The sequence below is a fragment of the Xiphophorus hellerii genome, chromosome 13 (assembly GCF_003331165.1).
Source record: "Xiphophorus hellerii strain 12219 chromosome 13, Xiphophorus_hellerii-4.1, whole genome shotgun sequence".
Taxonomy (NCBI): domain Eukaryota; kingdom Metazoa; phylum Chordata; class Actinopteri; order Cyprinodontiformes; family Poeciliidae; genus Xiphophorus; species Xiphophorus hellerii.
Genome location: NC_045684.1, coordinates 6635781 through 6659008, shown reverse-complemented (window position 1 = coordinate 6659008; position 23228 = coordinate 6635781). Strand labels below are relative to the sequence as shown.

General features: G+C 37.1%; 3 protein-coding genes across 4 annotated transcripts; all 3 read right to left on the bottom strand.

The window, feature by feature from the left end:
* Nucleotides 1-802: 802 nt before the first annotated feature.
* On the bottom strand, nt 803-8374 carry LOC116731668 (toll-like receptor 13). Of its 2 annotated transcripts, XM_032581482.1 has the most exons (4): nt 7590-8374; nt 4369-6816; nt 3029-3146; nt 803-2206 (listed from the first exon to the last, which is right to left on the bottom strand). In XM_032581482.1, the coding sequence occupies exons 2-4, from the start codon at nt 6791-6793 to the stop codon at nt 1966-1968; spliced, it is 2784 nt and encodes a 927-aa protein (XP_032437373.1). In that variant the 5' UTR covers nt 6794-6816; nt 7590-8374; the 3' UTR covers nt 803-1965. The 2 variants fall into 2 exon arrangements, with proteins under 2 accessions (XP_032437373.1, XP_032437372.1); XM_032581481.1 differs by having other exon boundaries at nt 4369-8374.
* A 2861-nt stretch (nt 8375-11235) lies between these two features.
* Nucleotides 11236-18745, bottom strand: LOC116731670 (toll-like receptor 13). The gene is made up of 4 exons (XM_032581486.1): nt 17675-18745; nt 13895-16438; nt 13247-13364; nt 11236-12233 (listed from the first exon to the last, which is right to left on the bottom strand). Exons 2-4 carry the CDS (start codon nt 16377-16379, stop codon nt 11993-11995), a joined length of 2844 nt encoding a protein of 947 aa, XP_032437377.1. The 5' UTR covers nt 16380-16438; nt 17675-18745; the 3' UTR covers nt 11236-11992.
* On the bottom strand, nt 18033-22738 carry LOC116731611 (toll-like receptor 13). Its single transcript, XM_032581424.1, has 4 exons — nt 22711-22738; nt 22279-22590; nt 19280-19397; nt 18033-19014 (listed from the first exon to the last, which is right to left on the bottom strand). Exons 1-4 carry the CDS (start codon nt 22736-22738, stop codon nt 18795-18797), a joined length of 678 nt encoding a protein of 225 aa, XP_032437315.1. The 3' UTR covers nt 18033-18794.
* Nucleotides 22739-23228: the final 490 nt, after the last annotated feature.

The window sequence follows — 23228 nt, the reverse complement described above, 5'->3', positions numbered from 1 at the left end:
TTGATATTTTTCTGTATATTTCTTTGATTATTTCAGTTTGTTCTTAGTTGTTTATTATTTATTTCTAGTGTTTAATTCTCCTTTTTTATGGTTAGATTTATGTTTTCCCTTCTCCCCTGTTAGCGTTTGCTTCTACTTGCAACCCTATGCCGTCCGTCTCTATAAATTTGTAAGTTTATTATCTTTTTGGTTAAAATAACTAACTGCTACCTTCAGCCTCTTTTTCAGCTTGCATTTGGATTCAACTGCTGCAACATGACCGGCGCCTTAGTGCAGCCTGAAATAAATGTAATTTTCTGCTTCAAACTGGGGATTTTTTGATATTTGTTTGATTTTATTTTTTTTTTTTGACGTTAGCAGAATATTGTCAACGTTTTGCGCACATTTGTAATGGAAACGCAACTAAAACCACTGAATAGTTGACTAGAAAATTTAGTAGAGAGGAAATTTCACGCCTGGTACTTCCCAGAAATTCACCAAAATTCAATTTCTAAAACAATCATTTGATATTACAGGACAAATTTTTCAGTCTTGTCATTTTCAAAGATATTTGTTTTAAATTTATGTCATTTATTTACATTTATCTCAGACTTAAAAGCATAATCAACAGAAGAATGAGTACTGGGCAACAAACACCACACAGCAAAGTAAAGTTTTTCAAGAAGTTGTTGCTAGAAATGGTGCTGTAGACAGAATTTTCATTCTTACTTTTTTTTACTCAGTTCCTTATATAAAAGGAGGAAGAATGAATCTGTAAATAAAACTTAAGTTACCACATATATTTATGCAAAGACCACTAACCTTTTCATTGCTTTTTTATTTATTGCTTTGTTTCCTATCAGAAAATTTATGGAAAATTATACTAAATACAAGTCAAAAATATAAAAATAGTTAATGCAAAAACATTAAAACTGTCATCAGAAGCTTTAAGTAATAATTATGTAAACCAGGGGGTCAAACTAACTCAAGTCAGGATCATGAATGTTCTTAAAGGGCCGGTTGTGCCAGAATGTATTGATGAAACAAGTTAAACTGTTAAAATATAAATACATTCTTCAAATTACATAATATTGAACATCTTTTCAATCATTCAAGGATTTTGTGATTTTTTTTTTGCAATAAAAAAGTGTTTGTGTTAATAATTTATAAATATTTGCGCTTACGTATGATGATAACACTACTTGCCGTGTCGCTATGCATTGTAACTTTAAGTGAGGCAGCTATTCAGTGGAAGTCAGAAATACTGCCACTTGCAGGTGGGAGTAAACCGTCACTTAGATGCAATGTTTTCACAAATTTTCTGGAAAATTTGCAATATACTCACAATTATGCATTACCGTGAAAAAGTGCAGGGATTTGTTTATTTTTTGTGAATTTTTACGATAACTCACAAGACATTGGAGGAACTAATTGATGCAATTTGGCAATAAACAAAGAAAAACTGTGTTAAATTGATTGATAAAGTCATATTTAAGCACACTGTTATTTTGACTGTTCTAATTAAGTGTCAATTTAGAGTCTGAAGGGCCACACAAAAAGCTATGGCGGGCCGGATTTGGCCCCTGGGCCTTGAGTTTGGCACATGTGATGTAAGCATTCATTCTTTCACTGCAAGGAGAAATGGTCACAATATATTAGAAGAAATGAAGATACACCACAAACCTGATGTAAACCCAAAAATTAGGTTAACGATAGCAAGAAATGACTGATTCAATCTGGAAAAAGGAAAAATAATGATGCCATAAACATAAAACAATTCTCAACCCACTGTTTACAGCCAATCTGTACATTAATTCATGCTCTAATCTAACTTTTATTTGCGGTACGAAGAATTAATTTCAGCTATTCTCCATTTTTGCTTTTAAATATTATGATGACATGATGTGTAACATGATTGTATGATTTGATTTGTACTTTTTTTTTATTCTTAATGTTTAAGTTACATTAACAGCCCTTGTACATTTCTCAAATTCCTGCCGGTCCGGTCAGCAGGTCCGTGTTTTCAGTGAGAGCGCCCCCTGTCTGCAGAGCTCTCTGCACGTTCTGCCAGAAAACTCCCGGATGTTGTGCAGCCTGAGGCCAGCTCAGGTAGGTGCGTTTCTTCACCAGCTTCCTCATGCGGTAATATGGAGACAGATGACGAGCAGGAATGTTTTCTAAAAACAGCAGAATCAGAACGTCCTTCTTCTCATCAAACAGGCGAAAGCTGCAAAACAAAAAATTAAAACGTAAAAATCTACCTTCCAGACCATTCAGTGTTCTTGAACAAACTTCCATAAAATTGTAAAACAACTGAAACACTGAGTGCCTTTAAGTCTAGACTAAAAATCCGACTGTTTAATAGAGTTGCTTTTGAAATGTTATGAACGAAACACTAACCAACATTTTGATGTTGGACAGCATTTGGGAAAATGTGCTGTAAAAAAGTAAAGTAAAAATGTAAATATAAAAATGTAATCAACAAAATTGTTAATTTTTTTAGTGTCTCTTTATGATGTAAAGAACTTTGAACTGCCTTGTTGCTGAAATGTGGTATAAAAATAAAATAAAATTTGATTTGAATAGTATCACACTTCATTAGTTTGTGTCTGTGACGAGGAACATTGCTAATTTGCTCCCTCCTTCAGTAGACTATTATTTCATCTGGCCCAATAACAATGAAAAGTACTGTAATACCTACACTGTGTCAGCAGGTGGCAGTAGGGGAAACAAAGATAAATTTAAATTCAAGCTAAAATGATAATAATTTGGCTGAAAGTTTTCTCATAAAACACATCTCAGGTTTTCCAAGTGTCGCCAGTGAACTGCAGCTGTAGAAATGTAATCACGCAAAAACGGCCTGCATGTGCAACGGTGCACAGCATGTTTTTGTCCTTACCTATCCTTTGCAGACATTTACAATTTGAGATAATCCATAAATAACTGCATGAAATGAGTTTTTTTCCACGTTTTTTCTCAAAAATTCTATAATCTTTTCTTGAAGACAGAATTGTTATACTTTCATTATTCGGAAAGATAGCGCCCCCACCTGGCCATCTGGATCTCTCTGGAGCACCATTCACTCTGCAGGTAGCTGCGGCTGATCACACAGATGGTTTTCCTGCTGCCGTAGATGGCATCAGTGATGTTCTCTATGATGGGTTTACCTGTTTACAGATGCATTAGTTGCTATTTGATTGGAGTTTTTCATGGAAGGAAATGAAAAAAATACCAAAACGTAAATGGGAAAATGGTTGTGTTTAAAGCTGCAGTATGTAACTTTTATAAAAGATATTTGTCACTTAAGGCTGCATTCACATTGCAGCTTGAAGTGACCCAATTCCAACTTATTGCCTTATGGCGACCTGTATCTGATCTTTTCATGACAGTCTGAACAACACAGATCGGATTTTTTCTAATGCGACCCAGGCCACTTGGATATCCAATAGGCATCTGATCTTTTCACAGACTTTTCCATGGAGTCTGTACATGGAGTCACATGTACAGACTCCATGTGACTGGAGTCTGTACAATCAGGTTGTGCTCATCCGACCTGAACATCATTGATACTCGACAAACGCATGGAGGGTCATGACGGACGTCTGAAGTGAGGGCTGGGAGAATTGAACAGAGAGACTGTTCAATTGGACAAATCCGTCAACTTTGTTTTCCAAAGTTGTTTTTGCCAGTTTATTCATGGCATCTTCTTGTTTGAGTCAAACTAATTTGTCTGTGAACGTAACACTCCTGGTTGGAGCTCAAAGATGGCGATATTGACAAAAGTTGGAAACAGCTAGCTTAGAAACCGACCCATACCTCCTGACGTGTTTATCAAATTACCGGCTTTGCCTGAATTCACACAACATAATTTATATCACTGTCATAAACAACATTTCTCCTCACACCGGAGTAGCCTTAAAAACATAAAAGACCAGTTTTTCCATACATGCTAGGCTGCATGACGGTGTGGCATTGTCTCCATAGTTACCAATGGTTAGACGCCTACCTTCTCCATAATGCCATATTTGATATCTTTCATCTACTTATAAAGAAGATGAATATTACTATTCTTACCTTGTAAAAAGTGTTTGCTGCAAATCCGTGATTACACCAAGGGCTGCCAGTCACTGTTAATGGCTGCTATTGATCGCTGCCCCTTCTTTCCTCATTAATGGTTAAACAATAAAATGACAAGTTTGTTTACTATCCCTATTTGTTTGTGCAGCCGACCGTGCAGCATCCTATGATCATTTTTAGTATGAAATCAACTAAATAGAAGCAATATTAGGTTACAGATGTCTGTTTTTAGACTAGCTTTACAGGACCGCATTGGTTGTTTTGACGTCCGTCATGGTGGAGGGGCGTGCAAAGGGTAAATAAAGAGGTTACCTGGCTGGAAGTCTCTATGGTGCAGACAGAGTCTCCAGCCCTGCTGTCCCTCCAACACTGGAAGCATCTCTCTGTAAACCCAGTCCTCATCATGGACGTTATAGGACACAAAGGCATCAAACCGATGTGGGTCTTTTTTTCTCCCCTTCCTGCTGTCGTAGAGAAAGGCTCGGAAGAGGTGGAAGGTGTAGGTGAGATGCCACCTCAGGAAGCGGTAGATGAAGGATGAGAGGAGAGTCAGAGCAACCAGAAAAGAGCTGGAAATGAAGTATAGAAACCTGCCATCGTCTCGACATGACTGAACATCGAATTCTAGTAACAAGCCTTCTTGTTTGTCCACAGGAAAGAAACATTTATACTGATGAGCGTTTACCACCTGGGTTTGGGGGTTGGTCACTACCCAGTGGATGAAGCCTGCGTTGGAGCATTCACATGAGAACGGGTTGTTGTCTAGATCCAAGAATCTCAGAGAGGGTAGAGACTGGAAGACTGTCTCGCTAATAACATTGATCTCATTGTCAGTTAGGTTCAAATATCTGAGAGCAGAAAGGTTGGCCTGGACCAGAAAGTCCAAAGACCTGAGTTTAGACTTGGAGAGATCCAGGTTCTGCAGGTTTGGGAGTGGTAGGAAGAATTTAGAGCCTAAGGAGGACAAATCCGTCAATGATAATGTCAGACTTTTTAGCTGGAGGTTCAGCTCAAATGTTTCCACTTCGTAGTAATTTATATAGATATTCAAAACCGTAACGGTTCCCAAATCTCCATAAGCTCTGAGCATTTCCCTAATTGTACGGAAGGGCATCCATTGGGTATTGCTGCTTCCGATTAAAGTTAGCTGCTTCATTGTCTTAACATCACTAAAGGGTTTATCATTGTTTGATTGAAGACTTTGGAAAGTACTGTCTGTATGTACGTAGATTGTTACATTTTCAATGTTCTCTAAGCCACTGAAATAAGGTACGTCTACAAAATGATAGGTTTCCACCTTCAGTTCTTTGAGAGCCTTCATATGTTGAAAAACATCTGTGTCCAGATACTTTATGGGGTTGCGGCTGATATCTAAGGCCTCAAGTTTCTGCAGGGAAATTTTGAAAGAGTCTCCGAATGTCTTCAGCAGATTGTTACTCATATCCAAAACCTTTAGATTGACGAAGTTTTCAGTAATACACCTTTCCAGTTTGGTTATGCGGTTCGCGTTCAGGTAAAGTTCTTTCAGACGTGTGGTGTTGGAAAAATCATCGCATTTCAACCCAGAGATGTCATTTTCACCCATAATCAGGATCTCAAGAGTAGAGAGGCTCCTTATGTCATCTGGAACTTCGGTGAGCATGTTGTAACCCAGATTTAAGAATCGCAGTTGCTTCATTGATTGCATTGAACCTTTTGACAGTTTATGCATGAAAGTATCTTCCAGGTTAAGTTCTCTGAGCTGGGAGCACAATGCAAGGTCAGTAGTAAAATTCTCAAAATGGCTTTGGGAAATAGTAAGCTTCCTGAGTGTTTGTACCTTGCAGACTGCAGGTAGCAGACCCTTTGCAATCCAATTATCCACACATTCAAACGTTACATCTCCCAGTCTTTCAAGACTTCCCAGAACTTCGTGGATTCCTTCAAAGGAATCCGATGTTGTGGCAACATCCAAGTTAGTTATGTTCTTTAGCAAGCTTTTGTCAAGTAACACTTGTTTTACACTATCTGTGAGTAAGAAGTCTATCGTCTGGAGGTAAGGGGAAATTGGCCCTATGATGCTCAAGATTTTCAAGTTAGAACTAGAAATTTCCAACACTTCAAGACTCAAGGAGAGATTCAAAGGGAGATCTTTGGTGTCAAAAGTAGTAAATCCGATGTATTTTAAGTTAAGTGCAAGTAATTGTGGGAGATGGAAAACTGGTAGAATTTCTGCAACTTTCGTAAGTGGAATAAAGGCAATATCAAGAGTTTGCAAGCTGGTCAAACACTGGAAGGCAGATTCATGAATATGCTGGATCTTGTTTTTGCTGAGGACCAGAATTGTGAGGTTGGACAGGCCTTTAAACATGTTGGCTGTCAGACTGGTAAGTTTGTTATTTCCCATATCAAGTGTCTCCAATAAAACCAAGTCGATAAATGACCCTTGTTCAACGTAAGCAATTTTATTCACTGTTAAATTCAGATTTTTCAGCTTTGACATGCCGCAAAAGTCTTTTATATTAATATTTAAGAGTTGATTGTGTCCAAGTTGTATTGACACAGTATTTTTAGGGATGTAATCAGGGACAGTCACAAAGTTCATGTTTGTGCAGTCCACAGAAACATCAGCAGAGACGTTCTCCTTGTAAAGTATTGTACAGTTTTTCAATGAAAACGCCAGCAAAGGGTTAACAGGAAGCAGCAGAAAGAAAAGATTAAGAATAAAGTATAAAGATAAAGTATTTACAGAGGCCATGATTATTATTTGAAGATAATCACCTGCAAAAAAAAAATGTAGTGGAAGAATAACACTTTGGTTAGGATTACCCATTTAATCCCATTGGCAACAATTGGTGTCAGACATTTTTGTAACTTCTTGAAGGTCTAAAAGTGTTTTTTTGGCTGATAATTGAAGTTATAAAACAAAATAATAGGTTGTATACTCTATAAGCAATATCAATTTAATGTAGGTAGTGTGAATGGTCACATAACTAAACCTCTTTACTTCCTGTCTTTACACAGAAAGTGAATGTCTGTATAAGAGGAAGTCAGTAAAATACAAAAACAAATAAAACTAAAATATCTTGTATATGTATTCTTTAAAGAATCTTCTACTAATGCATAGTGAGAATTTTATCCCTACATGTATCAAAAACGAGTAAATGTAAGCATGGCAACAATTATAGCATAACCAACATAAAATGTAATGTAATTTATGCATTATTAATGTAACAGTGCATAAATATTACACATTAAGGAGGTCCAAGGGTCGACATGAATGCACTTATTTTGCAGGAAATAAACTGGGACTAAACAGGTTCAGTTAATGACCTTTCACATTTCACCTGAGAGGTTCAGTCGACGTTTCATGGGTGTTGACTGTTTATTACAACTGATCGGTTTATTGTTGTGGAAATTGCTGAGATAAAGCCATCGCTTCCTAAAAACCTAGCCTGCCATATCCAAACAGCTTTTGATACACCAAACAAAAACCAAAATTAGATGCTTTAATGTTGGATAAAATTAGGACAAGAACACATTTTTGTACTCACAGTTTGATGCCCAAAGCTGTAAATGTCTGAACCGAGGAGTTGCTTCACTTCTTAACACCAACAGAAAGGAAGCTACGCTCTTCCTACATGTACTGTTCAATGATTTCCTCTAACAGCATTTTAGTACTTTAGTTTCATTTTAATGCATCAAATGTTTGATAAATTTAGTTAATAAGAAGTAGAGACATTATATTCTGCCATTAAAGCAGTTTGATGATGCGCTCTTATAAATTTAAATAGGAGTAATAATGTTTAAGTGTGTGATAAACACACGTTAACCGTCCATTAGCCTGATGAGAAGCTGTACGACAGTGACACCTAGTGGACAAAGGAAAGTAGACAAGTAAAACGCCTGCATGACCAAACAGTCATTCAGCAACACTGTAAAACATACTGGAGGTGGTTTAACTGGAAAATGAAAGTCCACCTGTTGTCTTGAAAATTCAATTCAAGTCAACAAGAAAATTGTTTTGGTTTTATCTCAGAAATTAAAGTTTATGAAGTTGATGTAACAAGAAACGACTGTTTCTTATTGTTTTTTTTAAATTTCTGATAACTCATTAATCTTGAATTGTGAGTTTAAACTTAATGCTGCAATTTAAGCCAAATAATTATTTCACAACATGCAAGAAAAAAACCTGCCCTCACCTAATTAAAGAACCACATTTCTCTATTATTTCTACTCACAATATGAAGTTAAGTGTTAGTTAGGTTAGGTTCTCAGTTATTTGCAGCAAACAGGATGGTGTATCGGTCAGGATACAGGAAGGAGGACATGAGATCAAAACTTTAATTTCAGATGTGAGCTGGTTTATTTGTCTTGATACTCAGTGTTGCCAGCAGTCTGTAATAACAAGTAAATTGCCATTCAATCAATCAATCAATCAAATTTTATTTGTATAGCACATTTCAGCAGCAAGGCATTTCAAAGTGCTTTACATCATAACAAACACAGAATCACAATGCAATATAGAATCAATCATTAAGTCAAGTTACATCAATAAATTTGTAATTGATTACATTTCAAATACAATTCTAAACAGGTGGGTTTTCAGTTGAGATTTAAAAGAAGTCAGTGTTTCAGCTGTTTTACAGTTTTCTGGAAGTTTGTTCCAAATTCGTGGTGCATAGATGCTGAAAGCTGCTTCTCCTCGCCATTAGGCTAACATATTACAGGAATAGAGGTTCAACTAATACAAACTCAAACAAAATATCTAATGAGAAATAAACTCAACCATCCACATTTGCATGTAAATCCACAACATACACAAACTAGAAAATTTTGGAAGAAATTTAGCCGGGGCCTGCCAAGGCGTGCCCGTCGGTTTGGGCCCGGCGTTGTCATGCTACAAATTAGCATCGATGCTAAAGAACGCTGCAACGTAATCAGTAGCATGTGGAGAATCACAAGAACGTTAAGTAAGGTGGACGTGCATCATTCAGTAAGATTTAAAATTTTGTCAAAGCTTTTATTTTGGAAGTTTTGTTAAACTTCATTTCAAAGGGCCAAACTAATCCCATGCGTAATAGTGATGGGGATAAAATAGTTATATAATGCTGAAAACACAAGTAGTTGATGTAAAAATATTCTAGGCTTTTATTTTGAAATGTTTGTTAAGCTTCATTTCAAAGCGCCAAACTAATCCTATGTTTATCAGTGCTTTGGATAATAAATTCACCTAATGCCCAAAAGAGCAAATACCTGATGTAAAATCGTCAAGGCTTTTAATTTGAAATTTTCAGTATGCCTCATTTCAAAGGGCCAAACTAATACCATGTGTAACAGTGCTTTGGATGAAAAAGTCAAATAAAGCCAAAAAGAGCAATTACATGATGTAAAAATATTCAAGGCTTTTATTTTGAAATTTTTGTTAAGCTTCATTTCAAAGGGCCAAACTAATACCATGTGTAACAGTCATTGGATGAGAAAGTCAAATAAAGCCAAAAAGAGCAATTACGTCATGTAAAAATATTCAAGGCTTTTATTTTGAAATTTTCAGTATGCTTCATTTCAAAGGGCCAAACTAATACCATGAATAACAGTCATTGGATAAAATCAGTTATATAATGCTCAAAACACAAGTAGTTGATGTAAAAATATTAAAGGCTTTTATTTTGGAATTTTTGTTAAACTTCATTTCAAAGGGCCAACCTAATCCCATGTGTAACAGTTACTGAGTTAAATCAGTTATATACAGCCCATAGCAGAAAGTAGTTCTAAAGGCCAGTTCAGTCCTGATCTGTTTCAACTGAGGGTTCCACTATAGTTAGAACTACAGTGATGCGTATTTGTAGTCCTAATCAGCAGCCAATAGCCTCTTGAGTTCCGTTGCTATGTTAAATAAGTTTCTCACCAAGGTGTGAACTGTTAGTGACAGAGCCTCAGACAGCCTAGAAAATCCTGTCGCATGACTTTGCTCTGAAGCACCGTGACAGAAAACCGTACGATCTAGATAAATTTCGAAAACATTTTACTGGAGCAGACATGCGTATCAATGTGAGGACCGATTTTGATACCAATCGTGCGATATTTGTGAGCGTGATGGCGATTTCAAAATTATTTTGGGGTGAAAAAGGTCTCTTGATTTCTCACTCTAATCAGCGAGAGACGCACTCTAATTTTAGGAAAAATGAGAAACTTTGGGTCGCTTAGAGGCAAATTGTGGACAAACCGTAACTGGTATCGACGAGCCGTCTTCACTTTCGAAGAGATCACAGACGTATCTACAAAATGAAATTTGAATGGCATTTCTACGTGAATTCGTGACGACACAGAAAATCCTCAAAAATAGGGTATTTCTAGGATTTTTCCCATTGACTTATAATGGGGTTTTTTTCGTAGTTTTTTGCGAATTATGTCGCCACGTTAAGCCCAAATCCCACCAAAAGTAATAGCTCCAATGGCGTGAATTTTCTGCACGTTTTGATACCTCATTTGTAGGTGTGCACGCAGCGGTATGAGCCGCATTAACGGTTACGGAAGAAAAATAAAGATTAAAGAGACGCTTTTCTCCGACAATAGTAATAGGTTCCTGCCATTGCTTTGCATGGCAGGCCCCAATAACTCAATTTACGTAAAGGTTACATCATTAGGCGCAGCCTCGGTGAAAACACGAACACAGGCAGCCCTTCGGCTCAGTTTAGCATAAGAGGCACTTTGGCGCCATCATGTGGCCAGATAAAATCACTACACAATGGCGGCAGCAGGCAGCGCATATATCTGCCGCAATAACTCAATGGAAAGCAAGAACAGATGCAGCCGAAATGCAGTTACAAACAATGGGATTTAAGGTAAACCTACGAAGGCTGAGCAGGTTCAACTGAGTTCCCGGCGCTCAGAGAGCCCCACAACATCGCATACTCGGTCTCCCGTCGTTAACACATATAACAAACTGAATCTAGAATAAACAAACTGCACGCTAAATGCAGTACTTACTTTCTGTCATCAACTTAACACTCGGAGCATCACTTCTCAGGACTACACCAGGAATGCGGTCTCACATGCTAAGAATGTAGCAAAACTGACCCGGAAGTACATTAAGTTGCTCTCATGAGCGGTAACGCAGCACTAACTGAGACTTACGTCACTTCCTAGGGTACTTCCGAAACCAATATTACAAAATAAAATACAAAAAATATCAGAGCCTTTTATACTTTAAGATAAATACTTATTTTATTTTAGAATAATTAATTAATAATTATCTTGTTTTAAGTGGCATGAACAACATTTCTGATCTGAAAATGAGTTTTGTAAAATATCCCAAATGAATTCAGTTCAGAAACATTTAGTGTGAACAGGACATTAAAATGAACATTTGTCTTAATAAAACAAGAGTCAGATCAATGTAACGCACTTCCATCTCAGGATACAAAAAATGCCGCTAAGCTCCTACTGTCATTTTCTTCTCTCAGTTTTTTAAAGTGTTAACTTAAAAACTCTAGTTTATTCAACTTTTTGAGGTTTTACAAAATTAATAAAAAGTTAACACGACTTACTGCTGTAAGTTTGTCTTTCACAAAGTTACATTTAGGTTCAAAATCTAAAACTGGCAAAATTTGCCTTAAAGAGTAAAAGACACAACTAAGTGCAGCTCAAATGTTTTATAGTAAAGATTCACATCACTAAAAAATAAAATAAATAATAGAAACACACATCAGTTTTCTTCTGATATTTCTGTTTATACTTTTGTTTCATCCAGAGGAGTTCATGAATGAATGCAACTCACTGATAAACTGTTGGCATGTTTAGCGTTGTGATTTTTAATCGTATTTTAAAAGAAATACGATGTTCAGTTTTTTAAGCATTGAAATTATTATAAAAAGAAATAAGTGTGAGGGTTTTACAGATCAAGATTTACATGTTTTCCTCATTTATCTTTTGTTTCTTAGAGATCTGTGACGCCTCATCGTCCTGCTGGTCCGGCCAGCAGGTCCGTGTTTTCAGCGACAGCGCCCCCTGTCTGCAGAGCTCTCTGCACGTTCTGCCAGAAAACTCCCGGATGTTGTGCAGCCTGAGGCCAGCTCAGGTAGGTGCGTTTCTTCACCAGCTTCCTCATGCGGTAATATGGAGACAGATGACGAGCAGGAATCTCCTCCAGGAACAGCAGAATCAGAACATCCTTCTTCTCATCAAACAGGCGAAAGCTGCAAGAAATCAGGTAAAAGAAAAACTGTAAAGTTATCAAACACTGATTTACAGTTGCAGAACACTTTCCAAGAAATATCGCCTAATTCAAGATATTGAAAGATATCGAAACATTTGATCTAAGACATAAATCCTAAGTAAAGTATATCTGAAAGGATTTCAAATGCAAATTAATCAGTATTTCTGATATGCAACATAATATTAAATATTGCAACACCTTATTTTATCAATCTATTTATATACTGAGCAGCATGCAGGCCTTATGCATTCATGTGAGAGCAGGACGAACACATTTAGCTAAACTGTGAGCAAGTTATGTTTTCTTTATGTTTTTATGTCTGTCTGGACAGAATAAGGGGAAACACCAACAAATTTTTCTTCTTGTGTTTGTTTTTGAGCATCAGAGAACTCGTGCTACATTTTTGGCATTGTTTGTGTTCTGTCCACTAAGACAAATTAATCAGTTTGTTAATATAGGATTACCATACATGAAACCTTTTACGTTCTTTAACATCTTCGTCTAGCGTTTCCTGTCCCTGCTCCAGTTATTTTAAACTTGTATTAATATTATTAATTTAAATGAATGACATGTTCTCTCGTGTTTCCTATTTTGCAGTGAAGTTGCACATGTTCCTGAGAAGTAATTTTATTACACTTTAAGGTTTCTCATGATCAACTTTAAAAAGTAAGAAATACATTTTTAAAAAATTCCCAGTTGAATATATTTGTTTGTTGAGAAATATCAAATATCTGTCAGTGATAATGACTTATATAGAGTAAAAACGTATATTTTGTTAAAAGATGAAATGATTTATGGAGAGACATCGCCCCCTATAGGTAGAAAATTCATAGGCTTCACATAATAAACATTCTGAATAATAAAATGAATATAATAGATAAAATGTTGCTTTACAGTTTAACTTTGGTCAATAAAACAGAGTCTAAGCAGCTGATATGTTTATATTTAAGAGCTTTATTCTTGAGATTGACTGTTTAAAGACAGCGCCCCCACCTGGCCATCTGGATCTCTCTGGAGCACCACTCGCTCTGCAGGTAGCTGCGGCTGATCACACAGATGGTTTTCCTGCTGCCATAGATGGCATCAGTGATGTTCTCTATGATGGGTTTACCTGCGATATGAGAGGGTTATGATAAAAACAGCAACAGTTTAAAATCAGATTCAAAAATAAACAATGAAATAGTTGGTCTAACAAAACACAGATAATGATAAAACTATTGATGTTTTTATGCCGATTAAATGAGTCATTCAGGCTTAATCTTCCTGTTATTAAAAAAAACATGAAGAAATTAACTTATTTTGAAAAAACAGTCGGAATAAAATATATATATGCAAAACGAGAAATTAACTCATTGTTTAAAAAAAAAAACGAAATATTGGAAAAAAAATTTGGAAAACAGTAAATTAACTTATCTCCAGAAATACATGGGAATAAAATATGTTTAAAATGGTAAATTAACTATTGGGAAAAAGATTATGCAGAAAATCTTTTTCAGGAAAGTAACTCGCTATCTTGGAAAAACCATCAGGAAATTAATTCTTCTCAAGAAAACCATCGGGGAAAAACTATATATGTAAAACGTCTTCTCTTGATTTGATCTGAAACATGATTAAAATAGCTCAGATAAAACCAGAGGTCACCTGGCTGGAAGTCTCTGTGGTGCAGACAGAGTCTCCAGCCCTGCTGACCCTCCAACACAGGAAGCATCTCTCTGTAAACCCAGTCCTCATCATGGACGTTATACGACACAAAGGCATCAAACTGGTGAAGGTCTCTTTTCCTCCCCTTCCTGCTGTCGTAGAGAAAGGCCAGGAGGAGGTGGAAGGTGTAGGTGAGATGCCACCTCAGGAAGTGGTAGACGAAAGATGAGAGGAGAGTCAGAACAACCAGACAAGTGCTGGAAACGAAGCAGAGAAACCCGCCATCATCCAAACAGGGCTGGAAATTAAAGTCCAGCAACAAGCTCCCCCGTCTGGACACAGGAAAGGAGCATACGTACTGATGAGCGTTTACCACCTGGGTCTGCGTGTTGCTCTTTGCCCACTGGATGAAATCTGCGTTTGAGCATTCACAGGTGAATGGATTTTTGTCCAGGTCCAAGAACGTTAGAGAGGGTAGAGACTGGAAAACTGTCTTGTTAATCACATTCAACTCGTTGCCGGTCAGTTTCAGATATCTGAGAGCAGAAAGATTAGCGTGTACCAGGAAATCCAAAGACTTCAGCTGAGACTCGGAGAGATCGAGACTCTCCAGGTTTGGGATTGGAAGAAACAGTTCAGGTTGCAACTCTGACAAATCCGTCTTCGTAAATATCAGACTCCTCAGCTTCTGATTGAACTGAAACGTGTCTGAGTATGGAGCACTCAAATAAATATTCTCAGCTTTAAAATATTCCAGATGTTTCAGGTTGTGAAGGACTCCTTGTGCCAGGTAGTAGAGCAGACCCTGGTGAGCCATCGAGACACTTTTTAATGATTTTATCCTGATGGAGTCTTCATAGGTTTTTAAATAAGGAGTTCTGAAAGGTCCATTGTAAATGAAGTTGACTTGAATCTTTTCCAACTGTGGCAAAGTTCTCAAATTTACTAAATATAGTGGAAATGATCCAGAAAACGATTTTAGGCTTTTTAGTCCCAAAAATGTATAATATTTTAGATTTTCTAAAAAGTACGATGTCACATTCAAATGTTTCAAGGACCGTAAGCCTCGGAAATCATAATTATTAAGAAGTTTTATAAAGTTTTGACTTAAATCCAAGATCTCAAGCTTCTGTAGGCCAACTTTGGTGGAGGCTTTGAACGTCACGAGCAAATTGTCGCTCAAATTTAAAAGCTTTAGGTTAGTAAGACTTTCCAGGACACATCTCTGCAGCTTGGCAATCCTGTTACCATTTAGGTGTAGTTCTGTAAGATGTGTGGTGTTCACAAAATCCTCACAGCCTAAGTTGGAAATGATATTATCATTCATAATCAAGATCTCAAGGGAGGAGAGGCTCCTGATGTCATGCGGGATCTTTTTTAGCTTGTTGTAGCTCACGTTAAAAAACCTCATTTGCCTCATTGAGTCTATTGATCCTTGTGGAAGTTCACTTATTAGACAAAGGGACAGATCAAGATCTGTGAGTTGAGAGCATTGTGCAAGTTCAAGAGTATAATTACTGAAATCGATTGTAGACAAATCCAACTTCCTCAATGTTGGTATTTTGCAGGCAATGGCCAACAGTCCATCCCTAATCCGGATGTATATAAAATTTAGACGTAGGTGATAAATTGAGTCAAAAGTCTGCAGGGCTTTTTGAATCTCCTCATTGGAAAGTGGAAGCATTTCAAGACACAGATGTGTCACATTCTTTAGCAGTGGTTTGTCTGGTAAATCCCATCGTGAAGTATTTTTCAAAGACATAGAAAGCTCTAATTTATGGAGATGAGGAAAAACTGGTGTTGTGATACCAAATTTTATGAGGTTATGACTATGAACAGACAACTCTTTAAGACCTGAAGAAAAATTCAGATGGAGATCTTTTGTTTCAAAAGAGTAGAATAGATTGTTAGTAAGGTCGAGGGTGTGAATTTGTGGTAGTTGTAGGATGGGCTGAATGTCAACAATTCGTTGGAGCATATTTTCCTGGAAGTTCACAGTTTCTAAGCTGGTCAGAACCCGAAATGCTGATTCATGGATGAACTGGATTAGGTTCTGAGAGAGGTCGAGCACGGTGAGGCTGGACAGGCCCTGAAAGACGTTGCTCGTCAGGTTGGTAAGTTGGTTTTTACTCATGTAGAGAGCTTTCAGTGACACCAGATCAGTGAAAGAGCCATCATCCACCTGAACGACATGATTGTACTCAAGATCCAGAATTTTCATCTTAGACATACCACAAAAATCTCTTTGGTGAACTCTCTGAATGAAATTGTGTCCAAGTTTTACTGAAACAGCATCTTTCAGGATGTCGTCAGGGATAGTCACAAGCTTCCTGTTTGCACAGTCCAGCGAAACTTCAGCAGAGGAACTTTCCTCATGAGGTATTGTGCAGTTTTTCAATGAGAAAGGCAGCGAAACGTTGATATAAAGCAAGAGGCAGAGAAGTTTGAGTGTGAAATGTGAAAGCACACACCCTCTTGCAGCCATGCTTGCTTTAGGTCAGGATTTTTGTCAGTGTTGTTCCATGATGGTTGTCTGCAGAAAACCTGAAAACAGAGAAAAAACACTTAGTGCAACTTCCTTAGTTAATGACAAAGCTTTCTTCTGGAAAACTTTAGAAAATATCATGTTTTCAGATAAAAAAAGTGAAACATTTGAACATATCTGACAAAAATATTCCCATCCTTAACTATGATGCATCTGGTTTCTACTGAATCCTTGAGATGTTTCAAAAATTTGTTCCTCCTGTGCAAAATTCAGTTGAACTAGTAGATTATCAAGGCAGAAAACTAAGCAACAAAGTCACAGAAAATACCTACTGAACTGTTAGAATGGCTAAGAAACAAATCTGGGGAGAGATAAAAACAAATAATTGAAGCAATATCCAAAAGAAAAACGAATGAATGACTGTTTTGGTTCTTTTTAAAAAAAAATCAGATTTACATTTGTCACTCTTTGCTGCCCTGTGGTTTACAAGATTTAAAAAATAATAGCAATATGTTTGCAAGGTCCTGAGAAAACTGCAGCACAGACATTTTTAAACTTTTACTGAAAGCAGAATTGGGTGTAGTCATTCGGTAATTTTGCTGAATGTTTTTAAAGAAAGAGTGATTCATCTTTCTTTCCTTCTGCCAACAATAAGAAATGTTTCTTCACCAAGAAAATAAACCAACATTGACGCTGCATAATTTTTTTAATCAATGCTTTTCTTTTATTATTTAAATTCTACATTTATGTTCAACAATAATCTACAGATCATCTTTTCATAAAAATGTACTTAGTTTCTTCTAAAAGTTTGTAGTCAAGCTGATAAAAATGCATATCACCAAAACATTTTGTGTTTTAAATTATGTTTTTTTACGTGCTCCATTCATAAACATGATGATTTTGGCATAGGTGACAGAAACTTTGAACAACACTTTAAGATGTTTTTGTTGAAAATGGGATACAACAACTACAGCTGGACAAAAAAATGAGCACAAAAACAAACTAAGCAAACAGATTCACAGCATCTACCTAAATAACAGTCAAAAATTTATCCAAGATTGTAATTTCTTGCAAAACCTAAACTGGAATACTTATGTTTTAGTTTGTTAAGAATAGACATTATTTAACTTGCAGCATCTTTATGTAATCACTATTTTTTCCTGCATTAGCTTAGAAACAATTACACATAAAGTGTTCTTTCTCACAGAATAGGAGCAACTTTTAATTAACAAAATATTCCTTAAATGTAGGAATTTCCAGTGACTGATTGAATCAGTGAAGTTTCTGATACTCACAGTGAAGCTGCTTGTGTCAAGCGAAGCATAAAACGTTTGCGTTGTTAGACTTCCTCCTTATTTCTGTGAAAGACACAAGCCAACACCTACAGACTCACTGCCACTTCTGATGTTCAGTTACTGAATATAGAAAACAGGAAGATACAACCCTGACCACTGGTGTGATCACGTCACGCTCTTCAGAACTCCGCCCACTCCGCCATGATGGACGGAAACAACCGATGCTCTAATTTAAAGCCTGTAAAACAACAGGCAGCCGGTAACCAAAAATCGCTTTCATTTAGTTGATTTCACTTTAAAAATGGTCATAGGATGCTGCGCGGTCGGCAGCATAATCAGACAAGGATAGAAACCAATCTTGTCATCTTATTGTATAACTTTTAATGAGCAAAGATGGCGGTGGCGATGCATAGCAGCCGTTAATCACAATGACTGGCAGCCCTCGGTGCAATCGCGGATTTGCAGCAAACACTTTTTTACAAGGTAAGAAGATTAACGTTCATATACTTTAAAAGTAAGTGTAGTTAGAAAGATATCAAATATCGCGTTATGGAGAAGGTACGTGTCTAACCATTGGTAACTATGGAGATAATGCCACACCGTCATGTAGCCTAGCATGTATGGAGGAAAACTGGTTAGCGTGTCGTCGTCTTTACGTTTTAAAGGCTCCTCCGGTGTGAGGAGAAGCGCTGTTTATGACACGGTGACGTAAATCATGTGGTGTGAATTCAGGCAAAGTCGGTAATTTGATCAACACGTCAGGAGGGAGGAGGTAGGGGTCGGTTTCTAAGCTAGCTGTTTGCAGCTTTTGTAAATGTGCCGTCTGTGAGCCCCAACCAGGTGTGTTACGTACACAGAAAAATTAGTTTGACTCGAACAAGAAGAAACCATGAATAAACTGGCAAAAACTACTTTGGAAAACAATTTCAGTCGCTTTGCCCAGTACTCCCGTCCCTCACTTCCGACGTCCATCATGGCGCCGGGAATGATTAAGTGATGTAGTTGCAAAGGGTCAATACAGTAATTATGCTGTTTAGGATTTCCCTGTTCAGAAATCTTTAGTGGGAGCTTGTCAATGGGATTACACTCTTTCACTTCTCTCAGCATTGTGTTGGTCCAGTTAGGAGACCTGGGTTTTCAGGGGGATCGTTCTTTGTCTGCAGAGTTTCCGGACGTTTTGCCAGAAAACTCCTGCATGTTTTTCAGCCTTAGACCAGCTTAAGTAGGTGCATTTCTTCAGCAGCTTTCTCATGCGGTGGTAAGGAGACAGATGCTGAGGAGGGATGTCCTCCAAAAACAACAGAATCAGCACGTCTTTCTTCTCGTCAAACAGGCGGAAACTGCAAGAGGTCAGGTGAAAAATGAATTAGATCTATGCAGAAATTCCTATTCAACTCACAAAATCCTCGCTTGTTGTCTGTCATAACAAAAAATGTAAATCTTGAACTAATGTTCTCATTTTTTTAATCAGTGAGGTCAAATAAGGTTTTGCGTGTTTTACTATTAGTACCACTGGGAGTTTCTGATTCTGCAATTGGTAGTTGGAAAGGTTGAAATTGTTTTATGAAGCATCCATATTCTTATTTTCTCATTAAATGGAGATACCTGGCCATCTGGATCTCTCTGGAGCACCATTCGCTCTGCAGGTAGCTGCGGCTGATCACACAGATGGTTTTCCTGCTGCCATAGATGGCATCAGTGATGTTCTCTATGATGGGTTTACCTGTGGATACAACATATGTGGTGCAACATATTTGGTGCATCAGCCATGTCTTTAAGAAACTTCACCAGGTAATGACATTAAAAGAGCAGCAAATGTTTTTGCTTTAATATTACAGGTACAATTAAACTATGAGCAGAGGTGGGCAGAGTACCCAAAAGTTGTACTCAAGTAGGAGTACCACTTCTTCAGCATATTATTACTCAAGTAAAAGTAAAGAGTAGCCTTCCAAGAAATTACTGAAGTAAGAGTAAAAAAGTATTTGGTAAATTGTCTACTGAAGTACTGAGTAACTGATCAAATTATCAATCATTTAGTATTTCAGATTTACACCATCAGCTGGACAAAAATATAAAGTTCTGTGGAAATTTTGATATTTTAAGGACCAAAATGACAATAATTCATATAGTTAGCAAAAAATAACCAAATCAGGCAAAGTAATTTTTTTTCAAATCAGTTTCTTTTAATAAAATAACTTATGAAACTTTAACAAAAACTGCAGGTTTGTGTCTGTGTCTGTCTGGTGAATATAGAGGTAAAAATTTTTGTTTTTCTTTCAGTGGGTAGAAAATCCAGAAATTTTAAATGATTGATAATTTGATCAGTTACTCAGTACTTGAGTAGATTTTTTTTCCCAGTTAACTTTTTACTGTTACTTAAATAATTTCTTGGATGGCAACTTTTTACTTTAACTTGAGTAAAATATGTTGAAATTGTTGTTGCGCAACACCCCCCCCCTCCTTTCTGTCTCTATTCTCTCACTCTCTACTTCCTCTTCTGAGAGGGGAGATGTGCTACCAGCTCTCCTTCTAACGGGTTAATTGAGTTTCCTAAATCTGCCGGGATTTACCCTGTCCAGAACTGAAGTAAACTCTGTTTAAGCTGGTTTCGAGAAACGATTCGCCTGGTTTTCTGACGGCCTACATCCAGGTGTCCCACCCTTCTTCCCCCTGTGAATTAGCCAGACTGAGCAGCCTACAGCCAACTAGTTTCACAGAACACACCTGTTAACGGTCGCTCGTTCTCTATTTTACAACTTGCATTTGTTATTGAACCAGGTAGGTTTTAGTGACTCGGGCGAGTCCCAAGGATGACGTTTTAAATTTGGGCTACCAGCAACCTAAAAACATTTTAAACTTTTTCCTCTCCAGAATCAAACATCATAGCTATTTTACAACCATCAAAGAACTTTAAGGTGACTCATTAACTGAATGTCCACAACATCTTTTAGATTTTCTTTATGCTAAATATTTTATTAATAAGGCATTTTTGCAAGGGTCAGTACAGCTTAATTCAGTAGCAGAAATAATCAAATAAGTAAAATCAATCATCTAGTCTATCTTTCCCTACTGCTGACACTGAAAACTAAAAAAAAGGGAACCTTTGAGAGAGACGGACGGAGTTTGGTGTTTCGAACCCCAGACCTGGCCTGATGATGAAGAAGGTGTTGCAGCAGGAGGAAGATGTTGATCGGCGAAGGCAGGAATCTCTGTAGGTCTGATGAGCTTCTTCTCCGCATGGATGGTGAACACACAGGACTTGGTGCTGGCAGGAAGGAAGGCACCAGTTCTTCTTCTTTGTCTTTGCCTTTGTCTTTGTCTTCATCTTTGTCTTTGGGGTCTGAACCCAGCTGATGAGAGAAGTGCAATTCGAAGCCACATGTTGTGGGCCTGACCGGTTGGTCCTCATGGCAGGACAGTCTTCGGCTCCGTGGCCCCGGCTCTTCTTCAGCTGCAGAGTTCTTTGTCCATCTCGATCTTGGCTCGAAGCTGCCCGGAGGATCCAACGAAAGGTTCCTCTTTTGCACCTACCTTTTATAGGGTTTATCCACCCTTTTGGTGCGTTTTCATTGGCTGTCTGCTTAGACAGATGATCTCACATCCATCACTGTCCTTCAGACATTATGTCCTGATGTCTGTGCTAATGTCTCAGGGTTGCTCAACCTCCTATGTCCATTGCCTGCACAACCTTTTACCTAAATAAGGCGTTGATCATCTCTGCTCTCCTGTTAGTTCCCCTTTTTCCCTTCCTTTCACCTTTCACCTACCATCTACCTCCAACATATCAGTGATGTTTAATTGCAGTTACACCTTTTACACCATTTCAAGTTCAATGTCAAAATCACATTTATATCACATTTATTTTCTTTAGCTTCTCTGATCTAGCATTCATTTATAATTTTATAACCATAACTTATATCACATTTATTTTCTTCAGCTTCTCTGATTTATCATTCATTTATGATTTTATAACCATAACTTATTAATTATACTTATTATAATCCTAATGTGAGTTATTATAGATGTTTTTCTGAAAAGAAACCAAGAATAATCCATGATTCTAATTATTTGATACCCACGTTTACAGTTACTTGTTTTTCTTATAAGTGTTCCCACAAATGTAAGTGTAAGTATGATTACAAGTAAACCAATATTAATATAAGTATTTTACTTTGAATCTTATCCAATTACTCAAAATGTTTAGATTTAATTCTTTAAAACTTTCATGCTTTAAATTAATGAATAGTCTCAGCTATTTTTATAAATCTACAGGCTGGAAACTTCCTCTTTTTCCAGGAAACCTGCTTTTCCTGTTTAATGACTCTTTCTGACTGACTATGATTTCTTATGATTAGATAGAAAAAAGTAGAATTAAAGCAAAGTTTGCTTTAGACAAAAACAACACACACAACCAGATTTATTTTATTGACACTTAAGTCTACTGCTGGGCCTAGATGTCACTTGAGTGATTCATTTTAAAGATAACTTTATTTTTTATTACTGCTAAACTAAAATCTCCAGCATGGGGAAGTGGGATGAGCTCGGATTTTCTTGACAAAATATAGACAGACACAAAGAGTAACCAAGTAAAATCCATTCTTTACCTGGTTGGAAGTCTCTGTGATCCAGACAGAGTCTCCATCCTTGCTCTTCCTCCAGTACAGGAAGCATTTCGCGGTAAACCCAATCCTCATCTTGGGAGTTATAGGACACAAAGGCGTCAAACTGATGGGAGTCTGCCTTCTTCCCTTTCCTGCTGTCATAGAGGAATGCCAGGAAGAGGTGGAACATGTAGATGAGATGCCACTTCAGGAAGTGGTAGACGAAGGATGTGAGGAGAGTGAGAACAACCAAACTAGAGCTGGAAACAAAGAAGAAAAAGTTGCCTTCGTCCCAACAGGACTGGATATCAAAGTCTAGCAACAAGGTTCCCTTGAATCAAATATCTGATGAAGAGTTACACTAAAATGAATGCTTTCATTCAAAAAGTGAATGTTATATTAAATAAAAGATGCATAAATGGCTCTGATACTCACAGTTTATGACCCGATGTTCATCTTTCATGTCAGGTTGATCTTGGATACGTTTCCTGTTTTATACCTGAAATTGACAATGACCATCACATTTGGTTAAAAGTGCTTCCCTTTATTTAATACCCACCAAATAACCCAAACAAAGCACTGCAGTGTATCTGGAACGTCAGCGAGGGAAGAGCTGTGATCAATGTGTTCATCTGACTGGTAAAATCAGGAACCACTTTGAAGATTAAAGAGTATTATTCATTGTTTTTTCTGTCCTTCCGGCGTTTGCCTGTCATTTATTTCTTCATATTAGGAGAAGCAACATGCAACTTGTAAAAGATGCTTTGCATCAACTTTATGACATCAGAATAACACAATAAATGTTTTATTTGGTTAAATTTTTTCAGCTAAATTACCAAAGTTTGTGTTAAATTCCACACATTTATAGTGCTAACAGTTTAACACAACTGATGTATTAAAATTATTTAACAATGACTGTGTAAGAAACAGTTATTGTGTTAAATAATTTTTAA

Excerpts from the sequence above, each read along its gene's own strand:
- LOC116731668 (XM_032581481.1), bottom strand. The coding sequence starts at position 6,868 with ATGGGTAATCCTAACCAAAGTGTTATTCTTCCACTACATTTTTTTTTT. Across the intron at positions 3,147-4,368 it reads CCATAGAGACTTCCAGCCAG|GTAAACCCATCATAGAGAAC; the intron begins GTAACCTCTTTA and ends ATCTGTAAACAG. Across the intron at positions 2,207-3,028 it reads AGAGAGATCCAGATGGCCAG|CTTTCGCCTGTTTGATGAGA; the intron begins GTGGGGGCGCTA and ends TTTGTTTTGCAG.
- LOC116731670 (XM_032581486.1), bottom strand. The coding sequence starts at position 16,379 with ATGGCTGCAAGAGGGTGTGTGCTTTCACATTTCACACTCAAACTTCTC. Across the intron at positions 13,365-13,894 it reads CCACAGAGACTTCCAGCCAG|GTAAACCCATCATAGAGAAC; the intron begins GTGACCTCTGGT and ends CTCATATCGCAG. Across the intron at positions 12,234-13,246 it reads AGAGAGATCCAGATGGCCAG|CTTTCGCCTGTTTGATGAGA; the intron begins GTGGGGGCGCTG and ends GATTTCTTGCAG.
- LOC116731611 (XM_032581424.1), bottom strand. The coding sequence starts at position 22,738 with ATGAAAGATGAACATCGGGTCATAAACT. Across the intron at positions 22,591-22,710 it reads TGAACATCGGGTCATAAACT|ACTTTGATATCCAGTCCTGT; the intron begins GTGAGTATCAGA and ends CCTTGTTGCTAG. Across the intron at positions 19,015-19,279 it reads AGAGAGATCCAGATGGCCAG|TTTCCGCCTGTTTGACGAGA; the intron begins GTATCTCCATTT and ends GACCTCTTGCAG.